This window comes from Balaenoptera musculus, chromosome X (genome assembly GCF_009873245.2).
Source record: "Balaenoptera musculus isolate JJ_BM4_2016_0621 chromosome X, mBalMus1.pri.v3, whole genome shotgun sequence".
Taxonomy (NCBI): Eukaryota; Metazoa; Chordata; class Mammalia; order Artiodactyla; family Balaenopteridae; genus Balaenoptera; species Balaenoptera musculus.
Genome location: NC_045806.1, coordinates 72,041,134 through 72,063,998, shown reverse-complemented (window position 1 = coordinate 72,063,998; position 22,865 = coordinate 72,041,134). Strand labels below are relative to the sequence as shown.

General features: G+C 34.0%; 1 protein-coding gene across 1 annotated transcript in view; it reads right to left on the bottom strand.

Annotated features, from left to right (window-relative positions):
• KLHL4 (kelch like family member 4) overlaps nucleotides 1-22,865 on the bottom strand; it is a 99,362-nt gene that overhangs the window by 4,721 nt on the left and 71,776 nt on the right. Inside the window, exons 6-9 of the mRNA XM_036839970.1 lie at nucleotides 22,503-22,689; nucleotides 16,214-16,438; nucleotides 14,375-14,537; nucleotides 12,407-12,619 (exon numbers count right to left, since the gene is read on the bottom strand). Coding sequence (XP_036695865.1) covers nucleotides 12,407-12,619; nucleotides 14,375-14,537; nucleotides 16,214-16,438; nucleotides 22,503-22,689 — 788 coding nt within the window. The remainder of the gene's footprint in view (nucleotides 1-12,406; nucleotides 12,620-14,374; nucleotides 14,538-16,213; nucleotides 16,439-22,502; nucleotides 22,690-22,865) is intronic.

Below are 22,865 nucleotides of genomic sequence, written 5' to 3'. Positions count from 1 at the left end.
AGAAGTTAAGCTGTAGAAAACTGAGTTTTCTTGTGATTCCTATACATAACAATAAAATAAATTTTGCCTGATAGAGATAGAATTAATTTCTAACCCCGAATGATGACCCCCCCCAAATATTACATTTTATTCCCTATAGGTTATTAACTGCTTTTGCATCTATTAACAATTTTTTGCAGCATTCCTAATTGTTTTTATGTCTTTTCTTCAAAGATTCTTTGAAGCAATTTTAACATCTTATGGGTTACCTCATTTATTAATGAATCACACAAAATTCTTTGACACGTTACTATTATATTTGTATGAAAGTCATAATTTTCAAAAACTATACTTTAACACTAGTTATTTTCTCAAGATCTTTACAAGGAAAATGCCAATAAGGGGATAATATTAGTAATAACAATAATACTAATTACAAAAATAATACAAACCAAATAATAATATGTGCCAGGCAAGGCACTAAGTGCATTAACATTTATTATTTTATACCCTATGAGGTTGATACTAAAATTATTCCCATTTTTCTCATGAGGAAACAGATGATTAGAGATGTAAAGTAACTGGGTCAAGGTCACATAACTTGTAAATAACAGATCTGGGATTTGAACTCAGAGCTGTCTGACTCCAAGTCTAGTGGTTTTAACTAGTATACTATACATTTTTTGTTATGTATAAAGTGCTTTTTCCCATTAAAAATTAAAAATAGTATATTTGGAAATATAATTATATCATTAAATAAAGTTAAACATTTAATTATTAGGATACGTTTGTAAGCATTTAATTTTGTAGTCTGTATTATGAAATTTTCTATATCAAAAAAATATGAACTGAGTTTATATTTTCCTAGTTGTGTGTGTAAATGCCTATTTAAATTGGTATAGACACGTCAAGCTATTGTAAGGCTAATTTCATGGTGATCACTCTACAGTGCTAAAACGCAGCCCAATTCATTTCTCTTTCAGGTCTTAAGATAGAATTTCCCAGTTTCAGGGGTTCTTGGTAAAGCCAGGAAAATGCTGGCATAATAATGGGAGAGAAGAAGGTGATTTAATTAAAATATTTTATGTATTCTAGATTTTTTTTCTTATGAAATGTATTCTTTTTGGACCAAACCTAGTTTCTTAATCCCATACATTTAGATACAAGGAACCAAGTAAATGCAACACAATTTACGCCACTAAGATACAATAAAAAGTCTCCAAAACTGAAATAGAAAAAAAGCATAGACTTCAGTATTCTAGAAAGAAAATCTCTTACTAATTTGAATTCATTATAAGAAAGTTACTATTATAAGAGCTGAGAGTATTACCTGTCTCTCTGTCTATACATTTATATGATTTAACTTTTAATTCAGATGAAATTTTTGTGAAGTCAGGTTTGATTTTCATAGTAACAAACCTTCATGACTTTTTATTTACTAGATATAATTTTTATAGTATTGCATTAGTTTGTATAAAATCCTTCTAGACAACTTTTAATATTTCTGTAAAGAATGACATGAATTCTCCATATCAGTATCACTCTTTGACCACTGCTTCTCATGAATTTATCACTCCAATATAGTTTAGGCATTAATGGAAATTTGAGAAAGCATAATTATTTTTACATGGATTTGTTTGTACATTTGATCAAGTTTTCCCAAATATAATAATTCCTGATGCTGTCTGTTTAGCTTATAGGAGGTGATATAGTCTTCTCCACCCTCAACTCATATAAAGAGGTGGCTACAGTTATTCTTAGGTATAGAAATATGCATATTTTTACAAGCATAAGAATAGAATTCAATGCCTACATACCCTTTTTTAAAATGAAAGCTACACTTACCTTTTTTGAATACAAGTATCAGTTTTTTGAGAGTATGTATACATTCATTAGACAGGTGGGCCTAAACTTTTGTGAATTGTGTGTTGTCTGTAATTTTTTGTGGTCTATGGAGGGCATCAATAAATTATCTAAGCAATTTGAAATTTCAATAGAATCTATCCTTTTTCGACTTCTTACAGTGAACTTTAACAAGTATTGAGTCTATTGTATTCCTTTGGCCTTTCTAAAAGGGAAACATGATTCCCATCAGTTATACACACACAAGCACAGAGTAAATGCTTAAAAGTTTGTACACATGATGAAATTCTGTATCTATAAAAGTAGAAAATAGTGGCTTGATGTTTAATTCTATCAATAATGCTGAGTGTAGAATAGTGAACTTTTAGTTTTATAATGAAATGGAAAGTCAAATATGACTGGTTTCCAAACTTTTAAAAACTCCAGTTATATGAAAAAAATCCTTTAGCCACTATTTGTCATTTAACAATAGAGGGGTTCAACTGCCACTTCTGTAGGGTGATAGGGATATACTAGATTTTCAAGATCTTTTCTATTTATAATTACATATAATTTCATTATTGTGCTTCTGGATATAAATAAAGGGCAGAGCAAATTCAGCTTTATCTTTTAAATATACAGGTAAGTCAAGGTGATTTTCATGTAGTTTTTATCTTGTTAATGCTGCATCAGTAGGGAGTGATGTCAGCAAGATGGTAGACTAGGAAGCTCTAGGATCTTATTCTGTCACAAAAATATTAAATAAACAAGTAGAGACTGGCAAAAATAACTTTGTAGGAGTTCTGGAAATCAGTCAAAGACCCACAGCAACCAAATGCCAGCTCAGTCAAGAAAAAGATGTAAGCAATTTTGTGAAATTTTTTACTTTCTCTGGCCCCACCCCCTCCTAGAAAGGCATGGCATGGATTGGAGAAAGTAGTGGCCCAGCCCCAGTTCCTTTCCTTGAACCAGAGAGAAAAGAGCAGAGCTAATATGCAGCAACACAACCTGTCTCAGTTGTTGCCAAAGGGATTATCTTCTGTGTTACCTAACTCAGAGCTCAGACAGTCAAAAGTGGGACAGCTCAGATTTCAGGCTAGGAAAAGCCATGGGAAGTACTGTACATGGTTCATGAAAGCTGTCGGGAGATTACAGATGCATAGACAACTGGGACAAGAGATTATTGATACTACGAGAGATTACTGATTACTCCAGTAGAATAGCTAAGGCTCTGAAAGGCAGCAGGGCTGAGAATCTTAAGGAAGTTAAGGCATTTAAAAGCAGCCATGTATACAGAGAATCAACACACACACACACACACACACACACACACACACACACAGGCCCAGGAAACAAACCCAGTAAAGGTTTGAGAAGACCTCAAGCCTTCAAGCTGGGCTTATCCCAAGCATAGGACATAATTAGTGATTAAATAACGATAGTCTTCCTATGCATGGAGTCAATCTGCAAGGACTGGGAAAGGTATCTGTTATTTCAAATGGCCAGTTTTCAACAAAAGACCACAAAGCATACAAATAAACAAGAAAATGAATTTCACTCAAAAGAACAAAGTAAACCTCCAAAACCATCCCTGTAGAAACACAGGCATCTGTGTAACAAGAAAAAGACATTTAAGCAACTGTCTTATATATTCTCAAAGAGTGAAAAGAAGAACAGGCAAAGAACTAAAAGAAATCAGAAAAATGATAAATGAACAAAATTAGAAGATCAATAAAGGAAATAAATTATAAAGAAGAAAAAATAGAAATTCTGGTGCTGAAAAATGAAATGACTGAATTAAAAAACTCACTAGAATTTTCCACTGGAGACTGAAGCAGGCAGAAGAAAGAATAAGTGAACTTGAAGACAAGTTTTTTGAAATTATCAAGTCTGAGTGAAAAGAATGAAGAAAAGTCAACAGAGTTTAAGGGACCTCTGAGACAACATCAAGTGGGTCAATATATGCATTTTAGGGGAAAAAGCAGAAGAAGAAGAAAAAGAAGAAGAAGAAGAGGAAGAAGAAGAAGGAGGAGGAGGAGGAGGAGGAGGAGGAGAAGGAGAAGGAGAAGAAGAAGAAGAAAGGGAGGAGGAGGAGGTGGGGGAAGAGTAAGAAGAAATAGTTCTACAGTAATAGTAGGAGAATTTGACTTCCCACTTTCAATAATGGATAAAATAAACCAGACAAACTATCAGTAAGTACATGAAAGATGAACAACATGCTGCAGCCAACAAGAAGCCAGTGTGCAAGCATAGGTCACTATCCACACTTCCCCTCCCAGGAGCCTGTGCAGCCCACCACTGCCAAAATCCCGTGATCCAGGGACAACTTCCCTGGGAGAACACACGGCATGCCCCAGTCTGTTGCAATATCACGCTGGCCTCTGCCACTGCAGGCTCACACTGCATTCCATACCCCTCACTCCCGCTGCCTGAGTGAGTCAGAGTCCCCTAATCAGCTGCTCCCTTTAACTCGCTCCTGTCTGCATGAAAAACAGATGCCCGAGGGTGACTTACATGCAGAGGCGGGGCCAAATCCAAAGCTGAACACCAGCAGCTGTGCAAACAAAGAAGTGAAAGGGAAATTTCTCTGTGCAGCCTCAGGAGTAGCGGATTATATCTCCACAATCAAATTGATGTACCCTGCATCTGTGGAATACCTGAATAGACAATGAATCATCCCAAAATTGAGGCAGTGGACTTTGGGAGTAACTGTTGACTTTGGGTTTGCTGTATGTGACTGAATAGTTTCTGATTTCATGTTTACATTGGTATAGATTTTAGTGCTTGTAATCATTGGTGGATTTGTTGATTGCTTTGGTTGCTCTCTTATATTTTTTTATTAAACTGTTTTTACTATTTTTATTTTAATAATTTTAAAAATTTTTTATTTTAATAACTTTATTTTATTTTTTTCTTTCTTTCTTTTTTTTCTACATGTTCTTCTGAGCCGTGTGGCTGACAGAGTCTTGGTGCTCTGGCCAGGTGTCAGGCCTGAGAGTCTGAGGTGAGAGAGCTGAGTTCAGGACATTGGTCCACCAGAAACCTCTTGACTGCATGTAATATCAAATGGTGAAAGCTCTCCCAGAGATCTCCATCTCAACGCTAAGATCCAGCTCCAGTCAACGACCAGCAAGCTCCAGTGCTAGACACACCATGCCAAACAACTAGCAAGACAGGAACACAACACAACCCATTTGCAGACAGTCTGCCTAAAATCATACTAAGTTCACAGATACCACAAAACACACCACCAGATGCAGCCCTGCCCACCAGAAAGCCAAGATCCAGGCCCACCACCAGAACACAAGCACCAGTCCCTACCACCAGGAAGCCAACACAAGCCACAGAACCAACCTTACCCATAGGGGGCAGACACCAAAAACAATGGGAACTATGAACTTGCAGCCAGAAAAAAGGAGACCCCAAACACAGTAAGTTAAGCAAAATAGGAAGACAGAGAAATACGCAGCAGATGAATGAGCAAGGTAAACACCCACCAGACCAAACAAATGAAGAAGAAATAGGCAGTCTACTTGAAAAAGAATTCAGAGTAATGATAGTAAAGATGATGCAAAATCTTGGAAATAGAATGGAGAAAACACAAGAAACATTTAACAAGGACCTAGAAGAACTAAAGAGTGAACAAACAATGATGAACCACACAATAAATGAAATTAAAAATTCTCTAGAAGGAGAATAACTGAGGCAGAAGAACGGATAAGTGACTGGAAGTTAAGAGAGTGAAAATAACTATCATAGAGCAGAATAAAGAAAAAAGAATGAAAAGAATTGAGGACAGTCTCAGAGACTGCTGGGACAATGTTAAACACACCAATATTCAAATTATAGGGGTCCCAGAAGAAGAAGAAACAAAGAAAGGGAATGAAAAAATATTTGAAGAGATTATAGTTGAAAACTTCCCTAATATGGGAAAGGAAATAGTCAATAAAGTCCAGGAAGGGTAGAGAGACCCATACAGGATAAATCCAAGGAGAAACACACCAAGACACATATTAATCAAACTATCAAAAATTAAATACAAAGAAAAAATATTAAAAGCAGCAAGGGAAAAGCAACAAATAACATACAAGGGAATCCCCATAAGGTTAACAGCTGAACATTCACCAGAAACACTGCAAGCCAGAAAGCAGGGGCAGGATATATTCAAAGTGATGAAAGGGAAAAACCTACAACCAAGATTTCTCTACCCAGCAAGGATCTCATTCAGATTTGACAGAAAGTTAAAACCTTTACAGACAAGCAAAAGTTAAGAGAATTCAGCACCACCAAACCAGCTTTACAACAAATGCTAAAGGAACTTCTGTAAGTGGGAAACACAAAAGAAGGAAAAGACCTACAATAACAAACCCAAAACAATTAAGAAAATGGTAATAGGAACATACATATTGATAATTACCTTAAATATAAATGGATTAAATACTCACACTAAAAGACAGACTGGCTAAATAGATACAAAAACCAGACCTGTATATATGCTGTCTAAAAGGGACCCACTTCAGACCTAGGGACACATACAGACTGAAACTGTGGGGATGGAAAAAGTTATTCCATGCAAATGGAAAGCAAAAAAAGCTGGAGTAGCAATTCTTATATCAGACAAAATAGACTTTAAAATAAAGACTGCTACAAGAGACAAAGAAGGACACTAAATAATGATCAAGGGATCAATCCAAGAAGAAGGTATAACAATTGTATATATTTATGTCCCAAACAGGAACACCTCAATACATAAGGCCAAAGTTAATAGCCATAAAAGGGGAAATCAACAGTAACACAATTATAGTACAGGATTTTAACACCCCACTTGCACCAATGGACAGATCATACAAAATGGAAATAAATAAGGAAACACTTTAAATGACACATTAAACAAGATGGACTTAATTGATATTTATAGGACATTCCATACAAAAACAACAGAATACACTTTCTTCTCAAGTGCTCATGAAACATTCCCCAGGATAGATCATATCTTGAATCACAAATTAAGCCTTGGTAAATTTAAGAAAATTTAAATCGTATCAGGTATCTTTTCTGACCACAACGCTATGAGACTAGATATCAATTACAGGAAAAATACTGTAAAAAATGCAAACACATGGAGACTAAACAATACACTGCTAAATAACCAAGAGATCAGTGAAGAAATCAAAGAGGAAATCAAAAACTACCTAGAAACAAATGACAATGAAAACACGATGACCCCAAACCTACGGGACGCAGCAAAAGCAGTTCTAAGAGGGAAGTTTATCGCAATAAAATCCTACCTTAAGAAACAAAAAAATCTCAAAAAAACCCCCTAACCTTACACCTAAAGCAATTAGAGAAAGAAGAACAAAGAAAATCCAAAGTTAGCAGAAGGAAAGAAATCATAATAATCAGAACAGAAATAAATGAAGAAGAAATGAAAGAAACAATAGCAAAGTTTAATAAGACTAAAAGCTGATTCTTTGAGAAGATAAATAAAATTGATAAACCATTAGCCAGGCTCATCAAGAAAATAAGGGAGAAGACTCAAATCAACAGAATTAGAAATGAAAAAGGAGAAGTAACAAATGACACTGTAGACATACAAAGGATCAAGAGAGGTCACTACAAGCAACTGTATGCCAATAAAATGGACAACTTGGAAGAAATGGACAAATTTTTGAAAAGCACAACTTTCCGAGACTGAACCAGGAAGAAATAGAAAATATAATCAGATCAATTACAAGCACTGAAATGGAAACTCTGATTAAAAATCTTCCAACAAACAAAAGCTCAGCACCAGATGGCTTCACAGACAAATTCTATCAAACATTTAGAGAAGAGCTAACACCTATCTTTCTCAAACTCTTCCAAAATATAGCAGTGGGAAGAACACTCCCAAACACATTCTACGAAACCACCATCATCCTGATACCAAAACCAGAAAAAGATTTCACAAAAAAAGGAATTTACAGGCCAATATCACTGATGAACATAGATGCAAAAATCCTCAACAAAATACTAGCAAACAGAATCCAACAGCACATTAAAAAGATCATACACCATGATTAAGTGGGGTTTATCCCAGGAATGCAAGGATTCTTCAATATATGCAAATCAATCAATGTGCTACTCATATTAACAAATTGAAGGATAAAAATCATATGATCATCTCAACAGATGCAGAAAAAGTTTTCGACAAAATTCATCTCCCGTTCATGATAAAAACCCTCAAGAAAGTAGGCATAGAGGGAATTTACCCCAACATAATAAAGGCTATATATGACAAACCCACAGCCAACATCATTCTCAGTGGTGAAAAACAGAAAACATTTCTACTAAGATCCGAAACAAGACAAGGTTGCACACTCTCACGACTATTATTCAACATAGTTTTGGAAGTTTTAGCCACAGCAATCAGAGAAGAAAAAGAAATAAAAAGAATCCAAATGTGAAAAGAAGAAGTAAAACTGTCACTGTTTGCAGATGACATGACACTATACATAGATAATCCTAAACATGTTACCACAAAACTAATAGAGCTCATCAATGAATTTGGTAAAGTAGCAGGATACAAAATTTATGCGCAGAAATCTCTTGCAATCCCATACACTAATGATGAAAAATCTGAAAGAGAATTTAAGGAAACACTCCCATTTACCAGTGTAACAAAAAGAATAAAATACCTAGGAATAAACCTACCTAAGGAGACAGAAGACCTGTATGCAGAAAACTATAAGACTTTGCTGAAAGAAATTAAAGATGATACAAACAGATAGAGAGATATACCTTGTTCTTGGATTGGAAGAATCAACACTGTGAAAATGATTTTACTACCCAAAGCAATCTACAGATTCAATGCAATCCCTATCAAGCTACCAATGGCATTTTTCACAGAACTAGAACAAAAAATTTCAAAATCTGTATGGAAACACAAGAGATCCCGAATAGCCAAAGCAATCTTGAGAAAGAAAAATGGAGCTGGAGGAATCAGGCTCCCTGACTTCAGACTACACTACAAAGTTACAGTAATCAATACAGTATGATACTGGCACAAAAACAGAAATATAGGTCAATAGAACTGGATAGAAAGCCCAAAGATAAATCTACGCACATATGGACACCATATCTTTGGTAAAGGAGGCAAGATTATACAATGGAGAAAAGACAGCCTCTTCAATAAGTTTTGCTGGGAAAATTGGACAGCTACATGTAAAAGAATGAAATTAGAACACTCCCTAACACCATACACAAAAATAAACCCAAAATGGATCAAAGACCTAAATGTTTATAGGCTAGACACTATCAAACTCTTAGAGGAAAACATAGGCTGAACACTCTATGACATAAATCACAGCAAGATCCTTTTTGCCCCACCTCCTAGAGAAATGGAAATAAAAATAAAAAGAAGCAAATGGGACCTAATGAAACTTAAAAGCTTTTGCACAGCAAAGGAAACCATAAACCAGATGAAAAGACAACCCTCTGAATGGGAGAAAATATTTGGAAATGAAGCAACTGACAAAAGATTAATTTCCAAAATATACAAGAAGCTCATGCAACTCAATGTCAAAAAAACAAACAACCCAATCCAAAAATGGGCAGAAGACCTAAATAGACATTTCTCCAAAGAAGTTATACAGATTGCCGACAAACACATGAAAGGATACTCAACATCACTGATAATTAGAGAAATGCAAATCAAAACTATAATGAGTTACCACCTCACACAAGTCAGAATGGCCATCATCAAAAAATCTACAAGCAATAAATGCTGGAGAGGGTGTGGAGAAAAGGGTACCCTCTTGCACTGTTGGTGGGAATGTAAATTGATAAAGCCACTATGGAGAACAATATGGAGGTTCCTTATAAAACTAAAAATAGAACTACCATATAACCAAGCAATCCCACTACTGGGCATATACCCTAAGAAATCCATAATTAAAAGGGTCATGTATCACACTGTTAATTGCAGCACTATTTACAATAGCCAGTACATGGAAGCAACCTAAGTGTCCATTGACAGATGAATAGATAAAGCAGATGTGGTACATATATACAATGGAATATTACTCAGCCATAAAATGAAATGAAATTGAGTTATTTGTAGTGAGGTGGATGGACCTAGAGTCTGTCATACAGAGTGAAGTAAGTCAGAAAGAGAAAAACAAATACCGTATGCTAACACATATATATGGAAACTAAAAAAAAAAAAAAAAAAAAAAGGTTCTGAAGAACCTAAGGGCAGGACAGGAATAAAGATGCAGATGTAGAGAATGGACTTGAGGACACGGGGAGGGGAAGGTAAGCTGGGACACAGTGAGAGAGTGGCATGGACATATATACACTACCAAATGTAAAATAGATAGCTAGTGGGAAGAAGCTGCATAGCACAGGGAAATTAGCTTGGTGCTTTGTGACCCCCTAGAGGGATTGGCTAGGGAGTGTGGGAGGGAGATGCAAGAGGGAAGGGATATGGGGATATATGTATACGAATAGCTGATTGACTTTGTTATACAGCAGAAACTAACACACCGCTGTAAGTGGTTATACTCCAATGAAGATGTTAAAAAAAAACATTTAAAAATAGAATTGCCATATGATAAAGCAACTCTACTTCTGTGTATATACCCAAAAGAATTGAAAGCAAAGGCTTAAACAGATATTTGTACACCTATATCCTAGCAGCATTATTCACAGTAGCCAAAAGGTGAAGCAACACAATTGTGCATTGACAAATGAATGGATAAAGAAAATGATGTGGTATGTGCATATAATATAATATTTTTTCAGATTTAAAAGGAAAGGAAATTTGGATAAATGCTATAACATGGATGAGCCTTGAAAAATTATTGCTAGGCTAAGTAAAATAAGCCAGACACAAAAGGATTATTTATTATTCCACTTTTATGAGGTACCTAGAATTATGAAATTCATAGAAAGGGAAAGTAAAATGGTGGCTGCCAGTGACTGTGGTGTGGGAAGAATGGGCATTTATTTTTTAATAAGGATGGAGTTTCTGCTTGAGGAAATGAAAAATATTTCTGGAGATGGATGATGGTAATGTTTTCACAACAATGTAAATGTATTTCATGCCACTGAATTGTGCAGTTAAAAATGGTTAAAAGTGTAAGTTTTATGTGATGTATATTTTGCCACACTAAAAATATCTAGCATAATGAAGAGGTGATCAAATACTACTTTGCTAACTTTGGGGAAAACTGATATGGATAATCTCAGTGTGACATATATTTGACTATAATATATTATATATTGAGACAGTAATTGAACTCTTTTATGTTTTGCATAATGTTAAAATAAAATTTGTTTGCATCTCTTACGATCCAATCTCAGGAAAAACATTCCAGATATACACTGAGTAGCAGGGAGCTGGTCACTTAGGATTAAACTTTAAAAAAAACAGAAAAAAAAAAGAAAAAGTCTATCATAAATCAATTACTCCCTATAAGAAACGAAGTATTGGCATCATCAATTATGCTTTTCAGAAGAAAAATAATATTCGTATTCTTTCCTTTAGTCTTTTTTCCCTACATTATATCCTACATATCACTGTTAAATCAATTTCCCCCAAATTATTTTCTTTGTGATATTCCATTTCTCCAAATTTAATTATCCTTTTGCCTACAAGATGAAATCCAAAAGTTTCCACCTTGACATTTCAGGCTATCAAAAAATCTGGTGCTTAATTGTGTTTTTGAATTGCTCTTCCAAATTGTTTCAACCTAAAGTCTCTGCTCATATCTATGAAGTTTTCTCCTTTATATTCAGGGTTTTGGCTGTGCTTTTTCCTAGACCTGAAATTCCCTCCATTCTTTTTTATGCCTACAAAGTACAAATTCTAACTAGTTCATGAATTTCCCTTGAGGACTCCATTTGTATTGATCTCTGTCTTCTGAATTCTGATAACCTTACTGACTGTAAATTTGTCACTTGGATGTGGTTAATATTATCAACTGTTATGTTTGTGCATATAGATATATATTTTTCTGTCTTGAAAGGGAACATGAATGGTAAAACAACAAAGTAATATGACTGACATTTTAAAAAACACAGTGCACTTTGTTTGTCCAGATGAATGTCTCCCATTCAAAGAAGTTACCTTTGGGAAATTAAATACTTAATGAAATAGAGTCATTGTTCAGAACATTATTAACACCTCTCTTTGGGAATTCTTTCAGTTTATTTTGTAGTGATAAGCCTTCATCCTTTGAGGATTGATTTTGTTTTCAAAACAGTAAAGTTATTTTGATTTGAGCTGGTGAATAGTTGAATGATATAGCTTGTAATAAAATTTATTTATTCTTACATTTCTTTTGTCTCATTTTATAGGGTGACTATCAAATGATAAAACAACATATTCTTTTTATACATTTCTTATGATGAATCTGGAACACATAAGGAGGATTTCTTCACAACATTTCGAGCCTAGGAGTAAGTGTACAACTTTACAAAGGATTATACCTCTGTAAGAATTAATACTTATTTGGAAGACTACTTTCTGGTAGCTTAAAAATCCTTCTTATTTCTGAAAAAAAAAATGACCAAATAAATACATGAATAAAAAGGAATATTTTACCGTTCCACACAGTCAGAAAGTCTGGAGCAATGGTTAGAAGCAGGGGCATCATGACCCCCAACAACATATAAGAATCCATTGTATGTTGCAACTCCCACACCTCCACGTCTTTTGGACATTGGAGCACACAGACTCCATTTGTTAGTATGTGGGTCAAAGTATTCCATAGATTTGAGGCAGGAACTTCCATCACGTCCACCAATAGCATATAGCCTAGAAAAAAGACAGAAGTGTGTGTGTGTGTGTGTGTGTGTAAATTTGTGCATAGAATGAAAGTGACAGAACCTTGTGCAAAGCATTGAACTGTGTATTCTACTCCCTTAGTATTTTACAGTGAATGGCCTGAATTTGTGAATGGATAGTTACCTAAAGGCATTTGTTAAGGTCTACCTTACCCTAAACCTCTCTGTTTCATCATTTTTGTGAAAGTTACTTTGACATAATATAATAGATTAAAGGATCCCATTGGAAATGAAGTACAGAGGAAGAAGGGAGATATCAGAATTGTTGGTAGTATTTGTCAGTTAAACCTCAATAAAGCTAAACATTTTTAAAGAAAGGTAAGATGTTTCCAAAACCCAACTATGGCAACCTTACAATTTTAGCTAGGTTTAATTGCCTAGCATTAGAATCCCTGTTGTTTTCTATGAACTATTTTATTTAGTGTAAAAAAATTGTAACTAAGAAGATATTAATTTAATAAGTAACTAAGGGAATAGAAAAAAACCTAGAAACCAGATTTTTTTCCTAGAAAGATATATTGGCTATGACATTTCTCTCATAAATTTTAAATGCCAATTCTTTTGATGAGCAGTATTTTTAATCTAATTTAAATTTAATCCTGCATCAATAAAGAAGATAAACATTTATTAAACTATATGTCTATAATTGCCCTTCATGCTCAATTGTGAACAATAGCAAGTCAGAAAGATAAAATTAAATTAGTCAGATTCTATGATTTCAGCTTCTTCTGTAATAGGTAGGAGATTGCTACTGAGTCACCTGATATCATTCAGGTTAGACAAGAGAAAATCAGATTTAGGAGAATTTTAAGCTCTAAGACACTGTAAGTCTGGGTCTCCTCTTAACTATAGACATTTCTTACTCCTTGCACAAGGTGCTAAAATTGAAATTGAGTTTTAATTGAAATTGTATTGAAATTTCTACTGAACCCAATTATGTGGTGAGATATTGGCTTTATGCATATGCATAGTCAGTACAGACACACAAGGCTGTCTCCTGCCACTGACCCATCCTGGTGTCTGAATTTTTCATCATTCAAGTCTCTCCTATATGCTGGTCATTATCTCCAAAGGTTCCTTGTCAGAAAGCACATAATTACCTGCAAGAAGAACAATTCAAGCTCGTAGAAACCTCTAACATCATTGGGTTTCAATATATTAGCTTCTCTTATAGGCAAGCGATCAGGAAGAGGGAAAGATTCAGAAAGATGGTACTAGTTGTAATTCTAAAACACTCAGGAGGGTGAGTAGTAAAGAACAAAAAGACTTGGCCTTTTACAAAGGCTTACCAAAGTTTTGATAAGTCAAGAATAAGTTATAATGTAAAAAATGGTAGCTTCTTGAGGGTAAGATTGGAACTGGTTTGCTTCTCAAATTTAATGTACACACAAGTCACTTGAGGTTCTTGTTAAAATGTCTATTCTGATTCAGGGGGTCTAGGCTGGGGCTAAGATTCAGCATTTCTAAATAGATCTCAGGTAATGCTGATGCTACTGGTCTCAGGACCACACTGGAGTAGCAAAGGACTACAGGATATTTAATTAAATGTTCATTTTAGATAAGTATTTTCCATCATAATGAAGGGAGAGTTCCAACAAAGGCCTTTTACTATCGATAACTAGGATGTCCTGGTCACTGGGAATGCTTATTGATTGGTGGATCACATCACTGAAGTGCTGTACCACATGAAATGGGAGCAAAAGCATGCATGCTTGGGTTTACTCACTTGTTGTTTAATGCGACAACACCAACGGTGCTTCTAGGAGTTGACATACTGGCCACATAATTCCACTGACGTCCCTCAGGGTCCCATCTTTCTACAGTGTTTAGATAACTCCATCCATCATGACCACCAACAGCATACATTGGTCCTTCAAGTGTGGCTACGCCTAAAGGGTAAAAATAGCATGAGGGCTCACCTAGGTAGGCCACACACAATGGATGTTGTTTCATTTTGCGAGGAACTGACTGCTTAAAAATGTGTTTTTATCTCTTAAATGGTTTTGTAAATAATCATTTAATGAATAATTTACTGATCTTGATTTAAAAGTGAATATGGTCTTTTAACCCTAGGAAATTTTCAGGCATAGTTAGGGTATCATGATTGTAATGCTGAAGTCAAAGGAAGTAGTGGGACACACCTTTTCTCAGAATTAATAGAAAAGTGAAGATGATTTTTTTCTGGCATAATTTCAATGTTATTTTTCGAATGTAAGTGATAGATGAGATATGATATTGAATCTTAGATAAATCTTAGAATTGTAGGCTAACTGTGATAGGTCTTTCTACTTCCTGATTTTTATTATAGGGATAAAAAAAGATTCCCATGAGATAACTAAGTAGACAGGGATTTTTGAGGTTTAGTTAGAAATTTGTTCTAGTAGATACTATAAATAGCCCCTTTCTGCTTCTCATCTGCTCTGTGAATTCACGTAACTGGTTCCTCCCCACCTCACCTTCTTCACCATCTCAATCCGCCTCTCAGAGGTATACCCTCATCACTTCTCCTGTCTCTTTAGTAATATCAATTAGAATTTAACAATTTGCTCTGATTTCTCTGTAAGATATGTTTTCTAAAAATCACACTGACAGAACTGAGCTGAATAATTACATAGTCTATCATTTGATATAGATAATTTATCAGATATTTTGGGGCAAACGATACCAGTCCTGGATATGGCATGCTTTATCTGTGTAAAAGTCAGTTCTTAAAGAACAATGCAATTATTCGGCTTTTTTTTTTTTTAAGAAACTATGTTATTGAATCGTATGGAGTCTAGCATGAAGAAAGATATACCTTGACAAATACACAGGAGAATCAAAGTTCCCCACTGTTTCAGAAGTCTCCATTCCTTCTTAAATTTTTTTGGAACCTCTGGATTAAGTATAATTTAGAGCTGCTCTCAACCAAAGTGTTTTTTCTAAATATTTCTGCCTTCAAACTGTATCCTAAGGCTTTTGCCTAAATATAGATTTGCTTCTTATATGAAGGGACACTAGAAACTAGTCCCTTGAAACAATGAAACAAAGAAACAATGTCTCTTCATTATCAAGTGTTCTTTTCTCTAAATTGAGTTTACAAAAAAACTCGCTGTTGTAGTTTCGTGCTCTTCAACAATATATTCCTTCTAAAAGATTTTATCCTTCCTGAAGTGGGACCCCTTTAAAATACCGGTAGAATGGAGATAGGATTACAACAAGTATGACATCTGAAACAAGAAAAAACTTTCACAGTCTTTTATCATTTGCTTAAGCTTTTCAGCATTTTGGAAACATTTTCACTAAGCGTTTGGCTACATCTCAGTGATGTGCAGCTTAATTTAATTGTAATTTTATTTTATTTTTCAGATGGATGACCTTTATTATTTATTTTTAATTGGGGTATTGTTGTTTCACAACGTTGTGTTAGTTTCTACTCTACAGCGGAGTTCCCTGTGCTATACAGCAGGTTCTCATTAGTTATCTATTTTATACATATTAGTTAGTGTATTCCAGCTTAATTTAATTTTTAAAAAGCTCTACTAACTGTACATTCTTTAGAAAGTATGTAACGTTAAGCTCTTACCTAAGCCATGCCTATGTGTTGACATGGGAGGCATCACCGTCCAGATTTTGCCAACTGGATTAAAACATTCCACAGTATTCAAAGTTTTTAAACCATCTCTTCCTCCCACGACGTAGAGCTTATTATCAATAACAGCAACTCCAAACTGAAGCCTACGGCCACTCATGGTGCCAATATGTAGCCAGCTGTTGGTCCTGAGGTCATATTTTTCGATTGTAGTGGTACCTGTTAAAGAAATATTGAACAATGGTAAAAACTGTTTGTATAAAAATTTTAATTGGCATCATTCATATTATATTTATGTATCTATCATTTATAGCATAGAATCAGTGATTGCAACTCAAATTAAAATAAGTAGCCCAGATGATTCTCCAACCTGGGAGGCAAGATAAGGATAATATTTCGCCACTTCTGAATCCAAATAGAGGAGTCAGCATAAAATAGTTTATTTAATATATATAGTTTATATGCTTATAATGGCTTCTTTGGCTATAATAAGCTGTTGGTAGTACTAACACAGGTGTCAAACACCATATTTTACAACCAAAAATTACTTCGGAATCTAGTACTGACTGTCTACATATCCATTATGGTTTTAATTACCTATGACCATTCAATATATTAATTTATGCCCTTTTATTTTATTCAGTTTGGTGTGTGTGTGGGTTGACTTAAAATACAAACGACTAAAAGAACAGAAATGAAAATTCCTTTTAAATGGAACTTCAGTGTTGATTCACATAATGTTCCATGATGGTAACACAAAGGATTATAATTAATAATATAATTATTTATATTTATATTATTTATGTATTATAATTAATGATGAAATTCTGATGTATTACCTTCTTTATGTGTTAATGAAAGTTCAATTTTCTACTCAATTACTGAAATACCAAATTTACTACCATAGTATACTGTCACTACTGCCATAGTAAATTGTCACTACTTCATAATAAATTATTACCCCTGTAGGCAATGCTTTTTACCAGTCATCAACAATAACTGTTGTTATTTTTTAATAAAAATTGATTCTGCACAACAGGAACGTTTCTAATAACCAAAGTGAGAAATGAAAGAATTAGACGATTCACATGCATAGCGCACCTAAGAGAGCTTGTGACAGATTTAGGGAATTTCAACCCAATTTCACAATGCCAACCATAGGAATAAGCAAAAACACTTTTCGGTTGTCTACTGGGAGATTTGTGGAGAAAATATAATCCATTAGTTAAGATGAAAGCATAGTTAATATCTGAAGCCTTTTCACTGGCGAATTATAAGGCTACAGTATAGGGATTTAGGCAGAGTGTATATTATGTCTATGGCTGCTTCTGAAAGTTTTTCTTTTTATATTGGACTAATGGAAACAGTGTTTATATCTTTTTAGGTCTTTTCTGGTGAATAGTGCACTATAAATATTTTTGTCTCAAGAGTTTGGATTTTCACAATAAAAACATGCGAATATGCAGGCACTCATTTACTCTTTCTCTTTAATCCCTGCATCTTTCATTGACAATGTGGATTTGGCTGAATGCTGATTTACAGATAGCAATCGCTCTATTGACTATATTTATTGCTGAGAGGTCAAATAACACCACCTAGCTTTTATATAATAAATGTCTCTGGATGATACTGTTACAACTGGAATACCTACAAACAAACTCACATCTACTTTCACTCGTCAAGCAGTCAGTTTTCTCTGTCTGTTTTCATACCTTTCCACTTCTTCATTCCAATCTTCCCACATCTGTCTTCCTATCCACTCTTTTCTATTTTAACTTTTCATTTTGAACTCTTTTCATTAGTGGAATTTACCAAAAAGCCAATTTAGATTAGGAAATGAAGGCTAGGGTGCACTAATTATTAAGATTATGGAGTTATTAATGGTGAAGTAATTAGGAAATTGTAGAAGGCTACATAAATCAGCTGTATGTTGAAGATTTACATTGAAATGATGAAGTCTGCTTTATGCCAAGTTAATTTTTTCCAGACATTAGATAAAATATAAAAGACAAATTGACCCCATATCTACTATTTGCATCTATGAACATATATGACTTGTAGTTCTGTATCTTGAATTCTGAAAATTTCTTTATCCCATTTGCCTACTTCCACAATTGCTCCAACTAATCAAAATGTAAATCCTCTAGCTAGCTTATTATGGCAGCTCTATATTTGATGGGAAAACTTAGTTTTTTTTTTTTACTAATCTCTCTCTTTAGGACTCACTTCATAATTTTTCTGTGTATATTGGCCTTCTGCACTTAAACGTTGCAAATATTGTTTCTTATTTCATTTCAAACCTCCTATTCAACCCTCACTTATGATCTATTCAAGAGGGAACAAAACCAGCCAAACTTTGTAGTATTGTTTGGAACATGATAGTTCCTGCAGTTGTGAATATATCTGATGTAGTGATTTCCTCCATCTATTTTTAAAATGAAATAAAAATCACTATATTAGCTTTTAATTTGTCCCCTGCCATATTGTCTCTCAGAATTCATTGTTTTTAATAAATGAAAGGTTACTGAATACCTTGTATTCACAAAAGCCCACAGTTTACCATTTGGCCTTTTAAAATTTTTGACTCTGTGATCATACTTACAACTTTTTGATGACTCTTTTAATATAATGGTAGGAGTTATAGTTAACTCCAGCCACTTGTCTGATATCTATATTTAGCAACTAATTCCAAGTTAACTGTATGAGTCAGAAAGGTAATTAAAGACTGAGGAAGTACTGTATTTCCTAAACATCAAAAGGTGAAAGTTCAAAAAGTATCTCAAAAAAGATAAATGAAACAACACACTGTAAGAAAAGGCATGCATATAGAAATTTTTTTAAGAATGTAAATTGATATGTTTTTAAATGTAATACTGATTTATATAGATAAATGCTAACACTTTAATGTTTTTGCTTTACTTAGTTTTTCTTTCTTTCTTTCTTTTCTTTCTTTCTTTTTTTGCTCTTAAGTGTTCACCCTGATTTTTAAATATATTCTAAAACCTTCAAAGATAGGGGTCAGTTTTGTTGTTGTTGTTGTTCTTTCATCTAAAATAGTGGCAGTATAGCAAAAAGGAACACAAAATTTGAGTAATAATTCCCTTTCCCTTAGTTATAGATGTTTGCCCTTGGCTTGACTATCTAACCTTAAGGACCTTAGTTTCCTCATCTGCAAAATTGGGGTAATAAAATCTATCTTGTAGCATTATTGTGAGGATTAGAAATGATGTTTGCAAAATGCCAACCAAGGATCAGGTACTCAAAAATAATAGTTTTTACTATTATTGTAGTTGTCTGCAACTTCCCTTAGAGATTTTTATATTTCCATACACTAGGTATTCCAAGAGTCTCAAAATGATGGTTTTACTTCCTTCCATATAAAACTGTGGTAGTAGAGTCAAGGGATCATAGGCTCACATTTCACTCATTTCTGTAAGCTAATAAGGAGTTGTAGATACTTATTACCATCTTGTGTAACACATTCATTTGTGTAATGTTAACTTAAAAAAACAGGAACCTGAAAAAATAACAAAAATAGTAGCAAACAGAAAAACCAAACAAATAAACATAAAGTTTTCCATTTCTCACTCTGCAGGTTAGGCTTTTTTTTTTTTAATCAGAAACTAAGCATAGCTGTGCTTGCATTTTGTACTTAGTACCCTTTTGATATAAATATCAAATAAGACACCTTTTAAATTCTGTTAATGTTCATTCTATTCAACAAAATGCAATAAAATATCATTACTAGACTTGAAATTAATTATAAGATGTCATTGTATTTGTTATTTTCTGAAGAACACTAGTTCTGTGAAGTTTCTCTACTACTTTGGAAATAACTGCATTTGCAAGCTCTTGTTTTATAGGTTTATTATTAATTGACATGTCTCCTATATGGTCTTCCAATTTCCAGTTACACATACCAAAAGAAAGAATTGGTTTCCAGAAGCACAGAACTTTGACTTTTGCAACATTTTCTACAAGGTGTCAAAACATTTCTATGTATGACTTGGCAAATTTTAAGTGGTTGATCTTATTTCCTACACGGCCAATTCTTAATTACAAAGTCTTTGTCTCATTGTTTTGGCAACATGGGTCTATAGACTGAGAAATCAAGTGTAAAAAGACAGAACTATAGTAAAACAAGTTCTAAGAAGTATTCAAGGTAGACATGATGGCTTCAGAAATTTTTCCCTATTCCTATTTGTTGAAATTCTTTTGTAAAATCATTATTTTATTCCAGGATGGAATTGCTGATCTTGTTATCAACACTTCAAGTTTATTTGTAACTGGTCTTTGAGCATCTATCTGGAAATTGACAGCAAGAAGTTAGAGACCACTCTCCTATTTCTGTCAAAAAACAAATTTGGAGGACCCCATCTCTTCCATTTACAATAAATCTTTAAGTTTTCCCTGAAAAGATCTTACATTGCAAAGCAAATACTCAAATTTAAAAATTGTTGCCATAAGAACCACAAAAGACCCCAAATTGCCAACACAACCTTGAGAAAAAAGAACAAAGCTGAAGGTATCACCCTCCCAGACTTCAGACTATACTACAAAGCTAAAGTCATCAAAACAGCATTGTACTTGCACCAAAGCAGACACGTAGATCAATGGTACAGAATAGAAAGCCCAGAAATAAGCCCACACACCTATGGGCAATTAATCTATGACAAAGGAGGCAAGAATATACAATGGAGAAAAGACACTCTTCAACAAGTGGTTCTGGGAAAACTGGAAAATGAGATTAGAATATTCCCTCACACCATATACAAAAATAAAATCAAAGTGGTTTAAGTACCTAACTGTAAAACCTGAAACCATAAAACTCCTAGAAAAAAACAAGCAGAACACTATTTGACATAAATCATAGCAATATTTTTTTGGTTCTGTCTCCTAAGGCAAAAGAAATAAAAGCAAAAATAAACAAGTGGGTCCTAATTAAACTTAAAAGCTTTTGCACAGCAAAGGAAACCACCAACAAAATGAAAAGACAACCTATGGAATGGGAGAAAATATTTGCAAATGATGTGGCCTACAAGAGGTTAATATCTAAAATATATAAATAGCCCATACAACTCAATATCAAAAAAAAAAAACCCAATCAAAAAATGGCAGAAGAATAGACATTTATCCAAAGAAGAAATACAGATGGCTAACTGGCACATGAAAAGATGCTTAGCATTGCTAATTATTAGAGAAAGGCAATCAAAACCACAATGAAATATCACCTTACACATGCCAGATGACTATCATCAAAAAGTCTCCAAATAACAAATGTTGGAGAGGATGTGGATAAAAGGGAACCCTTGTACACTGTTGTTGGGAATGTAAAGTGGTATAACCACTACAGAAAACAGTATGAAGTTTCCTCAAAAAACTAAAAATAGAACTACCATATGATCCAGAAATTACACTCCTGGGCATATATCCAGAAAAAATGAAAACACTAATTCAAAAAGATATATGCACTCCAATGTTCACAGCAGAATAATATACAATAGCCAAGACATAGAAGCAACCTGAGTGTCATCAACAGATAAATGGATAAAAAAGATGTGGTATATATACAATGGAATAGGATTCAGCCACAAAAAGAGTGAAATTCTGCCATTTGTAGTAACATTGAAGGACCTAGACAATATTATGCTTAGTGAAATGTCAGAGTGACAAATACTGTATGATATCACTTATATGTGAAATCTAAAATAATACAAATGAATGTATATCCAAAACAGAAATAGACGCACAAATATAGAAAACGAACTAGTGGTTACCAAAGGTTAGAGAGAAGGAGGGAGGGACAAATTAAGGGTATGGGATTAACAGATACAAACTACTATGTATAAAATAGATAAACAGCGAAGATATACTGTGTAGTACAGGATATTATAGCCATTTTCTTGTAATAACCTATAATGGAGTATCATCTGCAAAAATACTGAATCACTATGCAGTTCACCTGAAACTAATATAATACTGTAAGTCTATACTTCAATAAAAATAAATTAAATGTATCCTGAGAGCAATAAATAAATAAATATTGCCGTCATAAGAGAAAAGTACCTATTAAGAGTTGAGGAAACACTAATGAAAGGGTTATATACCACAAGGTAAGAATAAAAAAGGAGGTCACAATATTTATATTACCTTATTTATAAGAAATAGCTTTAGATGCACACATTTATATATAGCTTTAATACCGCCCTCATAGTTTGGAGAGTGTTGAGAATACATCTTTTTTGAATGATACTTTCTAAAGTAATTAATTTGTTCCTGTTACCTTTCATGGCATCCATGCCTCCCACAGCATAAAGTGCTCCCACAGTTGATTTTCTAGGCTTCGTCCGAGGGCTTTGCATCATGGGTCTTCTCTCAGGTAAGAGATGATACTTCATAGCTTCCATCAGGAGCTTCTGACACTGAAGATCACCAGTAAACATGGAACTGTTTTCAAGATCTGCCAGTAACTGAAAAGTAATGATGCATGTATATGAAGTAAAGAGCAAACATTAGAAATAGCATTTTCATTTATATAACTTTGGAGAAAACTCAAGCTGATTCTAATGTATGTGTTATTATTTAATATTTTAAGTTACTTAGTAACATATTTTATGATTAAAAGCCTCATGGTAGTAGCGAATTT